Genomic DNA, 14,891 nt, shown 5'->3' on the forward strand with positions numbered 1-14,891 from the left:
CCGTTAGCAACAAAAAAACATACATTGTCACACCGTTTTATAAGCTGCGCGGTTCAAAGCAGTCAAAATAGCAGCGTATAGTCTGGAAATTAAGGTATTTGATTAAGTGCTTGTCACCTTGATTTCAAAGCAAGTTATACGTCAATCCGTAAAGTATACATATAATATTCAAAAACAGTTGCCTATGCAAATTGTATAAATAGGCAATTAGACATTTACATTTATAAAGATCCACTGCTACAGGCTGCCCCCTGAGGGGAACAAAAATTGTGACATGGCCCTCAATACAAATTTATTTGACACCCCTTCTCTTTGTCCTGGAATTGAGCAGAACTGCACAGGTTGTTACTGGAATCCTTTTCTACTCTTCCATGATTCACTAGTGGACGTTAGACACATTTTCCTTCCTTTCACCTTCACCACCTTAAAGGCCTACTGAAATGATTTTTTTTAATTTAAACGGGAATAGCAGATCTATTCTATGTGTCATACTTGATCATTTCGCGATATTGCCATATTTTTGCTGAAAGGATTTAGTAGAGAAAATCGACGATAAAGTTCGCAACTTTTGCTCGCTGATAAAAAAAAGCCTTGCCTGTACCGGAAGTAGCGTGACCTCACAATTCCCCGTTGTTTACAATAGAGCGAGAGAGATTCGGACCGAGAAAGTGATGATTACCCCATTAATTTGAGCGAGGATGAAAGATTCGTAGATGAGGAACGTTACAGTGAATGACTTGAGCGGCAGCAATGGACGTATCTTTTTTCGCTCTGACCGTAACTTAGGTACAAGCTGGCTCATTGGATTCCACACTCTCTTTTTTCTATTGTAGATCACAGATTTGTATTTTAAACCACCTCGGATACTATATCCTCTTGAAAATGAGAGTCGAGAACGCGAAATGGACATTCAGTGCCTTTTATCTCCACGACAATACATCGGCGAAATGCTTAGCTACGAGCTAACGTGATAGTATCTTGCTTTAACTGCATATAGAAACAAAAGAAATAAACCCCTGACTGGAAGGATAGATAGAAAATCAACAATACTATTAAACCGTGGACATGTAAATACACGGTTAATGCTTTCCAGGCTGGCGAAGGTTAACAATGCTGTGCTAACGACGCCATTGAAGCTAACTTAGCAACCGGACTGCACAGAGCTATGCTAAAAACATTAGCTTTCCACCTACGTCAGCCAGCCCTCATTTGCTCATCAACACCCGTGCTCACCTGCGTTCCAGCGATCGGCAGAAGGACGAAGGACTTTACCCGATGCGTTTGGCGGCCCGGAGACGTAGGAAGTTAAGGTGAGGTCGGCGGCTAGCGCGGCTAGCGCTCCAACAAAGTCCTCCTGGTTGTGTTGCTGTAGTCCGCTGCTAATACACTGATCCCACCTACAACTGTCTTCTTTGCAGCCTTCATTGTTCATTAAAAAAATTGCAAAAGATGTCCAGAATACTGTGGAATTATGAAATGAAAACAGAGCTTTTTGTATAGGATTTTACGGGGTACCATAACTTCCGTTACTCTGACTTCGTCACGCGCATACGTCATCATACTGCGATGTTTCAGCCGGATATTTCCCGGGAAGTTTTAAATGTCACTTTATAAGTTAACCCGGCCGTATTGGCATGTGTTGCAATGTTAAGATTTCATCATTGATATATAAACTATCAGACTGCGTGGTCGGTAGTAGTGGCTTTCAGTAGGCCTTTAAAGCCAATGTAAATTAGGCAAGGCATGTTTATTTATAGAGCACAAGTCGTACACAAGGCAACTCAAAGGCTGTACAGAAAATTAAAAGAAGGCAAAACTAAAACTAAAATAATCATACAAGTAATCATAATTTAAATTAAAAACATAAAATAAAATCATAACAGCTATTATAATTAAAATTAAAATCAAAGAGTGTAGATAAAATAATTTCAGTTGTCATGCACAATTAAATAAGAGTATTTTCAGCCAGGATTTGAACATTACCAATGCTGAGACCTGTCTCACATCTTTAGGAATACTTTTCCAGATTTTAGGAGCATAAAACTGAAACACAGCCTCACCATGTTTAGTCCTGACTCTCTGCACCAGCAGGAGACTACTCCCTGAAGTTCTCATAGCCTGAGATGGTTTATATGTCTTTAACATGTCAGAGATATACTTTGGCACAAGACCATAAAAATACTTGTACTCAAGCAAATCTGTTTTAAAGTCTATTCTTTGAGCAACAGGAAGCCAGTGCAGTGACCTCAGCACTGGACTAATATGGTCATATTTCCTGGTTCCAGTCAGGACTCGAGCAGCAGCATTTTGGATGTACTTCAGCTAGCTTCAAGCTAGCGCATTGTGGAAAATTAGAGCTTTACTTTTATGTTTCACCATCGTTTTTCAGGGATACTCGCTTCATTGGAATTGAAAATTGCAACGTTACTTTGAGGCAGTTTGGTTGACTGCTGCTTGAGTGATTGTTTCTTTGTCAAGTGTTTTAGCCGTTGTTTAGTTTGCAACCAAACGTGACATCACCAAAATATGGCAAAGTTTGATTTTATGTGAATTGATACCTGGGGATAGGTTGATTGGCAACACTAAATTGGCCCTAGTGTGTGAATGTGAGTGTGAATGTTGTCTGTCTATCTCTGTTGGCCCTGTGATGAAGTGGCGACTTGTCCAGGGTGTACCCCGCCTTCCGCCCGAATGCAGCTGAGAATGCAGCGACCCCAAAAGGGGCAAGCGGTAAAAAATGGATGGATGGATGATACCTGGTAGTAATGCGGTAGGAGCCCTATAAAAGTATCGAAATCTGCACCCATCCCTAAACTGTACGCTGATTGCACTAAGTATAACCAAGTAAAAATGCCTGCAGTGTGTGTATTACTGGGGTTGTTTGCATATTCGGTCCCTTGATGCTCAACTTTTCTTAGCTTTCAAGTCAAAGGCCTTCCAAAAATGTTCCACTGTGACTTTTGTTTATAACTCCACATTGGGGGTGAGTGGCGAGTGTAACGCTGCAGGCTGCTACCTGCGGACCAGATGGTGGTACAGTCTTTGTGCATGCAGCTAAGACGGACAACATGTGTGGAAGAGGACTGTTTGATAATATAATTATTCCTTTTGAAGGATGCAAGGGATGCTTTGATGTTTCAACTTTAACACTCCCTTCTTGCTATCCCCTTCCCTTTTTAAACGCCGTCCTCCTGTCCTTAACCTTGTGATTAGGCCATCATGTCGGCGCATATTAATTACACAGAGGGCGACACCTGCAGAGAAACATACACCCCCTCCCCAGCCCTGCGTGCAGATTGAGGCAGTCCCGGTTTAAATCATCCCAGATGTGGTCAGATCCTTGTGTGCCTGCCGCCAGAATATTTGCAGGGAGTTGAGGAGGTGCGGCAGGGGTGCGGCACGAAGTGAGGGCGAGGAAGGGGCTTTTATCAGCAAGAAAACCTGTTTTACCTCATTCTCCCACTGAGATTCTTCTACCTGATTAACTAGATTTTTAAACTGTTTGACATATTTGCTTCCTTATCGACAAAAGCACAGTCATTACGTGTACTTTAAAAAAAGTTTTGATCTCTTTAGAACTCATCCTATCTTTTTTAAACATGTCAGAAATGTGTAAGTCTGAGGTGCAGATCTAAACGCATAATAAAATTAAGTACTGTGACTCCAGCTAAATGATTGTTGTTGGCATGTGAAGTCCGCCTAGCGACACTCCTGCTGCTAAAAAACACTCTTAAATAACAAGGTGCTAATTTGTCAATCAAGAGAACTGCAATCCATTCACTTTGCATCAGTTTCTAGACTCTTTTAAGACCGTGTCTACACTGTCGTTTAACCCTTAAACTAATAATTATTTAGCCTAAGCCCCATTTCAACCACACTAAACCAGCGTTTAAGGTTCCCCTCCTCGGACAAATTTTTACACGGGTAATTGTGCCGTGTATTTCTTGAATCTCCGGCACTTAGCTTTGTATGGACTCATTGATCGTTTACAAACTGAGTTTGGAGAGGAAGTGACACCAGAAAGACCGCGCCCATTGGGAAATAACTACAAAAGTACACTTCCTTCATTAACGGTGTTACAAAAAAGATCAGTTAGAATAATACATAATGTTGGATATAGAGAACATACGAATCCTTTATTTATTGCATCAAAAATACTGAAATTCCACGACATAGTGAATTTGCAAACAGCTAAAATTATACATAAATCAAACTATAACCTGCTACCCATGAATATACAACAATTCTTCTCAAAAAAAGAGGAGAAATATAATCTCAGAGAAAAATGTAATTTAAAACATCTGTATGCACGTACAACACTTAAGACCTTCAGTATATCAGTATGTGGAATTAAATTATGGAATGGATTAAGCATAGCAATCAAACAATGTACTAATATGATCCACTTCAAGAAACTCTTCAAACTTAAAGTGATTACAAAGTACAAAGAAGAATAACCATGATAAACATTCTGGATTTATTCCTTCCATCCATTCTTTCATTCTCAAAATAATCTTACTTATCTCATTATATGTAATATGACATACTTCATCAATTATTATTTATTTATTTGTTTTTATTGTGATTACTTATGGAGTATGTTGTGAATAAATTGAGAACAGGAAGTGAACAACAGTTTTAGCAACTGTTATGTAAAAGAAAAGGTGTAGGATTAAATAAGCTGTGCTTCTCCCTACTCCTTTTCGAACATGTTGAAAAGAGAAACTGGAAATTGTGATGTATCATGTGTATGCTTGCATGTTCGAAATAAACTCAAACTCAACTCAACTCAACCCAACACAGGAAGTGACTTCAGAAATAACGCGCCATAGCCAGCTTCATAATAAAGCGCTTTCGTAACGCTGAGCTAACCACTGGAAATATAAAGGCGAGTCATCCAGACATGCCGTGTTTCTCATTCTTCTACATGTACAGACACTTGTGGAAATCACACATGAATACCTTAAGAGAAAGCGATTGCAGCTATACTTAGCGAAAAACTTTGTCCATTTGTCGAAGGAGAGACAACGACAATGCGAGCTCCCATGGATGTGATAGAAATGGTAGCGTGTGCTTTGTATTACCTGGTCGACGAGGGAAAACAGCGAATGCATTTGGACTGGCAAAGCAGACTGTGTCAGTTATTGTCCGCCATGTATGTCGCAGACTCTACGTTTAGGTCCAGAGTATATAAAGTCGCCAAAAAGGAATGGACAATGAAGGTGAAGGCAAAAGAGTGAAGAGTGTCCTGACCAGATATCTAGATCCCTAGTTTGATTGATGTAAAATGTTCTTTATCACATTGTTTACGTGTCTAATAAAGATTTGATACATTTTTGATGACTCGGGTGTGATTCACTACAATAGGGCCCCATAGGTGGCGGGGGTCTTAAACGGTGGCATTGTTGTGTGTGGACACGGATAAGGTTAGGTGGGATTTACCCTGGATAACCTTATCCGACTTAGTGTAAACGGGGCCTTAGACACAGGTCAGACCAAAATAGGTATATGGGCCAGACAGCTTGACACCCCCATGCCATGTACACGCTGTTTTTACTGAACAGGAACCCAGGAATCCAGCTTTGAACAGACGTCTTGTTCCAAATTATCCCACATTTTTTCCCTTTTCATTAGCATTATGTTGCTTGAACATGTACTTTGACTTCCTGTTTGAAATGTCTTCCAAATTCTGTTTAGGCAACATACTCTTACTTGCTCCTCCTGCTGGTCTTTAACTACATGTTACATAAGATTTCAACCTACACTTGCAATAGGGAGGCTAGCACATCCCAGGAAGAACCAATAGAAAGCTGGAAAACCAAAGGACCACAGGGTTCCCCCTTAATGTAATTGATTATGGCGGCTCACCACAGCAAAATGTCAGCCACCACACTTTAGGAATCAGGGTTTTTTTTATATGGGAAAACAAAGTAAAGTACAGAAGACACAAAAAGTCAGACACTTTTTAATTCAAATCTCAAATCTTTTTGAATATGATGCCACAAGCTTGGCACACTTATTTTTGGGCAGTTTTACCCCTTCCTATTTGCCCATTCCTCCTTGCATCACCTCAAGCTCCATCAGGTTTAATGGGAAGCGTTGGTTTTCATCCAGGATTGTTCGCACGCTTTTTAAGATGTTGGTGGGTGTGAAATTGTTTACAATGAATTAAAGGCCTACTGAAACCCACTACTACCGACCACGCAGTCTGATAGTTTATATATCAATGATGAAATCTTAACATTGCAACACATGCCAATACGGCCTAGTTAACTTATAAAGTGACATTTAAAATTTCCCGGGAAATATCCGGCTGAAACGTCGCGGTATGATGACGTATGCGCGTGACGAAGTCAGAGTAACGGAAGTTATGGTACCCCGTAGAATCTTATACAAAAAGCTCTGTTTTCATTTCATAATTCCACAGTATTCTGGACATCTTTTGCAATTTGTTTAATGAACAATGAAGGCTGCAAAGAAGACAGTTGTAGGTGGGATCGATGTATTAGCAGCGGACTACAGCAACACAACCAGGAGGACTTTGTTGGAGAGCAGACGCGCTAGCCGCCGACCTCACCTTGACTTCCTACGTCTCTGGGCCGCCAAACGCATCGGGTGAAGTCCTTCGTCCTTCTGCCGATCGCTGGAACGCAGGTGAGCACGAGTGTTGATGAGCAGATGAGGGCTGGCTGGCGTAGGTGGAGAGCTAATGTTTTTAGCATAGCTCTGTGCGGTCCGGTTGCTAAGTTGCTAAGTTAGCTTCAATGGCGTCCTTAGCACAGCATTGTTAACCTTCGCCAGCCTGGAAAGCATTAACCGTGTATTTACATGTCCACGGTTTAATAGTATTGTTGATTTTCTATCTATCCTTCCAGTCAGGGGTTTATGTTTTTTGTTTCTATATGCAGTTAAAGCACGATGCTATCACGTTAGCTCGTAGCTAAAGCATTTCGCCGATGTATTGTCGTGGAGATAAAAGGCACTGAATGTCCATTTCGCGTTCTCGACTCTCATTTTCAAGAGGATATAGTATCCGAGGTGGTTTAAAATACAAATCCGTGATCCACAATAGAAAAAGGAGAGTGTGGAATCCAATGAGCCAGCTTGTACCTAAGTTACGGTCAGAGCGAAAAAAGATACGTCCATCACTGCCTCTCAAGTCCTTCACTGTAACGTTCCTCATCTACGAATCTTTCATCCTCGCTCAAATTAATGGGGTAATTGTCACTTTCTCGGTTTGAATCTCTCTCGCTCCATTGTAAACAATGGGGAATTGTGAGGAATACTAGCTCCTGTGACGTCACGCTACTTCCGGTACAGGCAAGGCTTTTTTTTATCAGCGAGCAAAAGTTGCAAACTTTATCGTCGATTTTCTCTACAAAATCCTTTCAGCAAAAATATGGCAATATCGCGAAATAATCAAGTATGACACATAGAATGGATCTGCTATTCCCGTTTAAATAAAAAAAAATCATTTCAGTAGGCCTTTAATGCTGATTCAGCATTTTGTTTCTTACTGCTGTTACAACATCGGTTCTGTTGCTGCTGTCTTGTGCAATATACTTGTTGATAAATGACCCAAATACCAAAAAAAATGGTGAAAGAGAGCTTTAACTCCAACTCATTTTAAAATTTCACAAATTAACTGTTTTAAAGTAGTATTTGTGGTAAACTGCACCACATCGCATGTGTGTTCTGACCTCAGTCCGACCTCGCTCCCAGGTACATTCCTCACGTTTTATAGTCAAGTGTGTGATAATTTTACAGCATATGACATTCCTCTCGTGTTTAGTCTTCAGGGACACACCTGTCAATAACCGCAGTCAACCTTCTCATATTGGCAGTGACGCAGTTTGGTTTGTGTGGATTATACATTCTTTTGTTTCGTTTTTTTTCATGAAAACCACCTACGTTTATCAGACCAGTCCAAATTTCCATCCAAGTCCTCCCTCAAAGAATCTGAAAAATGTTGCCTTTTTGCTCTGTCTGGCCGTCTTTTTCCATGTTAACGCTCGCTGGATGTGCCTTGGCAGCCATCCTGCTCTAAACACACAGATTGCCTTCCCGTGCCGTCTCCGATGTGGACGAGGGGAGATGTCCAAAACCTCCCTTTTTTATTTGAAGCTAGGTGGGTACTTGCTTAGTGGGCCTTTATAGCGATGGAATGCAGTTTCAGGGAGAGAAACCAAAGAATCTTTGCCGTTTGGCTCCTTTTTCCATGCTGTAGACGGCTAAAGCAGCAGTTTGTCATCTCACCCTGCGAGGAAAGGGCCGCACAAAAGACTTCTGAATTCGATTTAAGGATATACTCAACTCAACACTGAAGGGGGAACAAATTTAGCTTTGCAGGGACGATTCTCCGCTTTACGTTCCGTTTATGTCACATTGTGTGTTCACCCAGGTGTGTGTGTGTAAGGGGGGGTGTTCAGGAATGAAACCCACAGCAGCCAGTGACCTCATGCTTGCACTATTCGCTAGTGTGCCTCCTTATCCCCCACTTTTTTCTCCAGTGATTATGGGCTCTTCTGTCACCAAGCCCTTTGTCACGCCATCATGTGGGGAGCGGGCAGTGTCAGAAGGGTTGTTAAGGTGTAGGAATGCGACTTGAGATTAATTAATAGGCTGAAGTGTGAGCGTACAGTCTGGACGTAGAACTCAGCTGTAAAAGATGGATGTAGTATAACGTTTGAGTTGTGCACTGAAATAATACAATTTTGCTTTTATTTAATAAAGGGCTACATGTTTGAAAATTCCTCACCAAGGCTGCAGTTTGGGTGAAAATAGTGGGGATTTGCTATGGCTGTAGGCAAGCTCCTGATTTTTTTTTTAAAATGAATGGTCAGCATTTAGCATCTTAATTTACTTTTGCACACTGCAAAACAGAGCTGACAAAATGTAAGATAAAGACCTGGGGCCGTATTTATCAAGCTTCTTAGAATTACTCCTAAGAAGTCTGCTAAGAGTTGACTTAAGAGTAAATAAATTCTTCGCTGAAAGCTGCACTTAAAAGTTAGTTATCAAGCGTCTTACTCACACTTTCAGCGAAGTGTAGGACTGAATCTTAAGTGTCACACTCAGAGCTGAATTACGACATTACTATGTGCCGTAAACGGAATTTTAGGTGACGTCATTTCTGTGTCCATAGAAATTACCAATCACGGAAGGGAATCCCTTGTCTAAGAATAAAGAAATATCTTAGAAATATTTAAGTGGACAATGGGAGTGTATATTTTGACAATAAACTACAAAATAATACAAAACAAACTAGTCCCCGCCCGCACTCGCGCTACCGCTCCCTCTCTTCTCTCGCCTACACACTCACTGACGTCACTCACCTCACACATACGCTACTCTCATAACATTTTCTTTCCAATTCATTAATTAGGCAACTAATTTGAAACTGGTGTGGGTGGCTCTATATATACTAGCCCACTGCAGCCACATGCAGAAATCAACAAGGAATCGAAAATTATTACATCTGTGACAAAAATAATACCCGCTCTGTCTAAACGATACCGTTTGATCAGCTGCTCGTCATCAAACAAAGCCAGGACATCCTTCCACCCCTTGGGCCGTATTTATAAAGCGTCTTAGAGTGCCATTTTACACTTAAGTCCTGAGAATTTGCGAAATTTAGTCCTACTCTCAAACTTAAGAATAAAAGCTATTTATCAACTTTCTTAAGTCCAAGAATCACTCCTACTCTCCACGATAGTTAAAAGACCTTCAGAGGTGTCCTAAGTGGTTAGGAGTTGCCAGCAGGGGATGGCACTGAGGCGAGAGAGACGTGCGCGAACGTTCAGGGAGCGGAAGGATGTCCTGGCTTTGTTTGATGACGAGCAGCTGATCAAACGGTATCGTTTAGACAGAGCGGGTATTATTTTTGTCACAGATTTAATAAGGGGCGTCATCTCATCAGCAACATCACACAGCAGAGCTTTCACAGCAGAACTAAAGGTCATCGCAATGCTTCGATATCTCGCCACTGGGAAAATGCAACAGTGATGATTTGGGGCCATCACAACCATCAGTAAGCAGAATTGTTATGGAAACAATAATGGCCCTTACTGCTCCTCACCTCGTCATGCGTTTCATTGACTTTCCAACTACACCCCGGATAATTCAGCAGAAGCAAACTGATTCATTGCCAATATTGTTTGTTTGTTTTGTATTATTTTGTAGTTTATTTTCAAAATATACACTCCCATTGTCCACTTAAATATTTCTAAGATATTTCTTTATTTTTAGACAAGGGATTCCCTTCCGTGATTGGTCATTTCTATGGACACGGAAATTACGTCACCTAAAATTCCATTTACGGCACATAGTAATGTCGTAATTCAGCTCTGAGTATGACACTTAAGATTCAGTCCTACACTTCGCTGAAAGTGTGAGTAAGACGCTTGATAACTAACTTTTAAGTGCAGCTTTCAGCGAATAATTGTTTTACTCATAAGTCAACTCTTAGCAGACTTCTTAGGAGTAATTCTAAGAAGCTTGATAAATACGGCCCCAAATTTTAGAAACAAATATGTGATAAGACATCCTAAATTAAGATGTGTATATCTAGAAATTAGCAGGACTTTTAAGATGGAAATAAGTATTTTATTCTGAAAACAAGTATTATTCAACTTGGAATTCTTAAATGAATCATCTTTGGGATGTTGCAGAATCTTTAAACAAGATGTTCTATGTGGGGATAAAACAAAATATCTTATTTTAATGTTTTTTTTTCTCAATTTTAAATGTTTTAAACCAGAACGGACAAAATATAATTATTCATGGTAAGATTATGATGTAAAGACATTTAACTAAAATTACGGTATCGTAAGTGAATAGCTCTTAAAACTAAGGAAATTTATAGAAATATTTTTTTAATCTTTGCAAGTGGCAAATAATTCGCAGAGCATGAGCCTTACACCTAAAAATGTTTGTTTTCAATATAATTGGTAGCCCTCTACCAAAGCCAATTATTGCTCACAATGTTAATTAAGGCAGATTTTGGGTGAAAACGAGGAAAAAACTGTAATTTTGTTGTGTACTTAACAAGGAACTAGGGTTGCACAATTTTGAGAAAAAACCTAATCGTGATTTTTCTCTCAAATTGCGATTGGGATTCGATTTTTATATTTTATACATATAAATGCATAAAACTGCGAAAATAAGTGACATGTTACTTTTAGACTGTCAACTAACGTATTATTGTCTCAAGGTGCAACACATTAGAGCAATATGCAATAATTTTTTTTTAAATATATTTGGCTTTATGCAGACAGACTCAGTTTTTGTCTACATCATGATCTTAAAATGAAGAAATAAGCAATTACAACTATACAGTGTTTATAATGTAGTGTAATCTTTATGTATAATAATAAAGCAAGTAACTATTTAAAAGTACAGTATATACACTTTTATTTCTCATTATTGTTTACCATTGTACTGTAATTGGAGGTAAATACCTTTTTAGATATCCTAAATAAACAAACGTAATATAGTGAAGACAACCCATATAACTCATCACCGACGACGTCACAACAGCATCACGTGACACCTCTGATGAAGGCTGTAGAGGCAAAGTAGTCAAAACTTGTCAGGTACAAATAAATGTTACTATTTAGGATTTTATAAAGGAACCTTGTTTATATAGAAATGAACTCTCATTTCTGTAAGCAAAAATATAACTTGAATAAATATTAAACATCTTGAGTGCATTTTTTTCCAGTTGGAAAAACTACGTCTGCTTGTCTTTTTTCGGTTGCCATCACGTGATCACAGCATTCTGACTCGTTCGTCCGTGTTGATGGGCTTGTATTGCCCATCCAGGTTGAAGCTGAAATATTCCCACATTTGGCTTTGTAATAATATTTTCCCTCTTAATTTTTGTTACTGTGCGGAACTTTTCAGTAGCGAGGCTCTCTGTGCGTGCTTCCTGTCTTGCTCTCCGCCCACCGAGACGAAGATTGTGAATGACTGAAAAAAGGGTTCACTGTTTTCAGTTAATTTTACTGTTAAATAAATGAGCTCAGGTGAGACCTCTTTCTCCCCATTTTAGGCAGGAGACTAAAAAAACACAAACTGACATACTATTTTGTCGATGTTACTATTTAGGCTTTAATAAAGTATTTTGACTTCATTTTCATTTGTTTGATTGATTGACTTAACTATCGGCCCAGGCCTAGTCGCCGTTAAAACTTATTCCAAGGTTGTTATTAGCGCACTGACTGCCTCCACTGCAGCGCACACAAACTTGCTTTTTCCTTAAACACTTTTAATTGGCCAGAATCCAAAGCACGTGAGGCTCAACAATTCTTATTGCCAAACATATTTGTCACTCAAATGCCGGTGAGATAGTAGAAAAAAAGACTCTGCCTCTTGCGGTTATTTATCGCAGGAATTAAAACTTACATGTCGATTTGCACTTTTTTTTCCATTTCATTCACAATGCCTATGTGTGACGAGAAACTGTTTTCGTCTTTTCTGTGCATTCTAAATAAAACATGTATTATTTACTGTGATTTGGTCGTTTTCAGCATTGCTGGAACGTTTATTTTTGGCCGCATTGATTTAATTTATTGTGTTGATTCCTTCAACAACAACTACTACCGTATTTTTCGGACTATAAGGCGCACTTAAAATCCTTTCATTTTCTCAAAATGCCAATGCCTAATGTAGGGAATAATTCTGGTTGTGCTTACCAACGTCGAAGCTATTTTATTTGGTACATGAGGTAATAAGTGGGACCAGAGATACGTGTAGACTGCAAGATAACCCCAGTAAACCGCACCAAAACTTGAAATGTTCCATTGAGAACACAGCGCTCAAACATCTGTCAAAATGTTTTAGTACGACTTTGATAAGCTATGAAGCTGCACCCCTTGATGGATTGTCGCAGTATTATGGCTATTGTAGTCAGACGTGCTGTGCTTCAACATACTAGTCTTATTATGGTCTGTGTATAAGGACCGCAAAATGGCACCTATTAGCAGACATATTATCTGGCGTTTTATTTTGCAATATTATGCAAAACCAACTTTTCCCACCTTGTAGTACTTGCTGATGTCTTTTTGGGATCTGCATAAGTCCTGAAAATTTGCGCTCGTCCGCCATTGTAGTCCGTGATGACACCGTTGTCGACAAGCTTATTCTTTTTCTCTTATCTTCTTGTTATGGGGCAGTCATCCTCCGCTGTTGCCATTTTTTATATAAAGTAGCGTAATGTTTGAACTTATGTCTCGCTATGGAAGTGCTTAAAACTACCAGTGCAGTGGGTCTACATAATTCACCCCCAGAACTTTAGTTATTGAAGGGTTCCGGTCTGATGTTTTTTCACGAAACACATTTCCGGTGTTGTTGCACTAGTGAGCCACGGATGAGGAGATGCGGCTCCGTTATTGATTTAAAGGCCTACTGAAATGAATTTGTTTTATTTAAACGGGGATAGCAGATCCATTCTATGTGTCATCCTTGATCATTTTGCGATATTGCCATATTTTTGCTGAAAGGATTTAGTAGAGAACATCGACGATAAAGTTCGCAACTTTTGGTCGCTGATAAAAAAAAGCCTTGCCTGTACCAGAAGTAGCGTGACGTCGCAGGTTGAAAGGCTCCTCACATTTCCCCATTGTTTACACCTGCAGCGAGAGCGATTCGGACCGAGAAAGCGACGATTACCCCATTAATTTGAGCGAGGATGAAAGATTTGTGGATGAGGAACGTCAGAGTGTAGGACTAGAGTGCAGTGCAGGACGTATCTTTTTTCGCTCTGACCGTAACTTAGGTAAAAGGGCTCATTGGATTCCACACTTTGTCCTTTTTCTATTGTGGATCACGGAATTATATTTTAAACCACCTCGGATACTATATCCTCTTGAAAATGAGAGTCGAGAATGCGAAATGGACATTCACAGTGACTTTTATCTCCACTACAATACATCGGCGAAGCACTTTAGCTACGGAGCTAACGTGATAGCATCAGGCTTAACTGCAGATAGAAACAAAAGAAATAAACCCCTGACTGGAAGAATAGACAGAAAATCAACAATACTATTAAACCATGGACCTGTAACTACACGGTTAATGCATTCCAGCCTGGCGAAGCTTAACAATGCTGTTGCTAACGACGCCATTGAAGCTAACTTAGCTACGGGACCTCGTCAGAGCTATGCTAAAAACATTAGCTATCCACCTACGCCAGCCAGCCCTCATCTGCTCATCAATGCCCGTGCTCACCTGCGTTCCAGCGATCGACGGAGCGACGAAGACTTCACCCGATCATCGATGCGGTCGGCGGCTAGCGTCGGATAGCGCGTCTGCTATCCAAGTCAAAGTCCTCCTGGTTGTGTTGCTGCAGCCAGCCGCTAATACACCGATCCCACCTACAGCTTTCTTCTTTGTAGTCTTCATTGTTCATTAAACAATTTGCAAAAGATTCACCAACGCAGATGTCCAGAATACTGTGGAATTTTGCGATGAAAACAGAGCTTTTTGTATTGGATACAATGGTGTCCGAATACTTCCGTTTCAACGATTGACGTCACGCGCATACGTCATCATACGTAGACGTTTTCAACCGGAAGTTTCGCGGGAAATTTAAAATTGCACTTTATAAGTTAACCCGGCCGTATTGGCATGTGTTGCAATGTTAAGATTTCATCATTGATATATAAAATATCAGACTGCGTGGTCGGTAGTAGTGGGTTTCAGTAGGCCTTTAAGTAAAGTCTGTATGTCATTAAAACAGTTACCTCCATCTTTTGACACTTCTTCCACTCCCGTCCTTGCACGCTGCACCGGTACAACAAAGATGATGGGGAGAAGACGCTGTCGATGTAAATAAGAGCGCCCACAAAATGGCGCATCTTGAAGTGACGGTCAGTAAGCGACTTGAAGAT

The 14,891-nt window shown here is 40.1% G+C and overlaps 1 protein-coding gene across 1 annotated transcript in view; it reads left to right on the top strand.

Annotated features, from left to right (window-relative positions):
* Positions 1-8,062, top strand: part of LOC133655242 (partitioning defective 6 homolog gamma-like) — a 62,260-nt gene extending 54,198 nt beyond the window's left edge. Inside the window, exon 3 of the mRNA XM_062055215.1 lies at positions 8,034-8,062. Coding sequence (XP_061911199.1) covers positions 8,034-8,047 — 14 coding nt within the window. The 3' untranslated portion in view covers positions 8,048-8,062. The remainder of the gene's footprint in view (positions 1-8,033) is intronic.
* The last annotated feature ends 6,829 nt before the right edge of the window (positions 8,063-14,891 follow it).

This window comes from Entelurus aequoreus, linkage group LG08 (genome assembly GCF_033978785.1).
Source record: "Entelurus aequoreus isolate RoL-2023_Sb linkage group LG08, RoL_Eaeq_v1.1, whole genome shotgun sequence".
In the NCBI taxonomy this organism is placed as follows: domain Eukaryota; kingdom Metazoa; phylum Chordata; class Actinopteri; order Syngnathiformes; family Syngnathidae; genus Entelurus; species Entelurus aequoreus.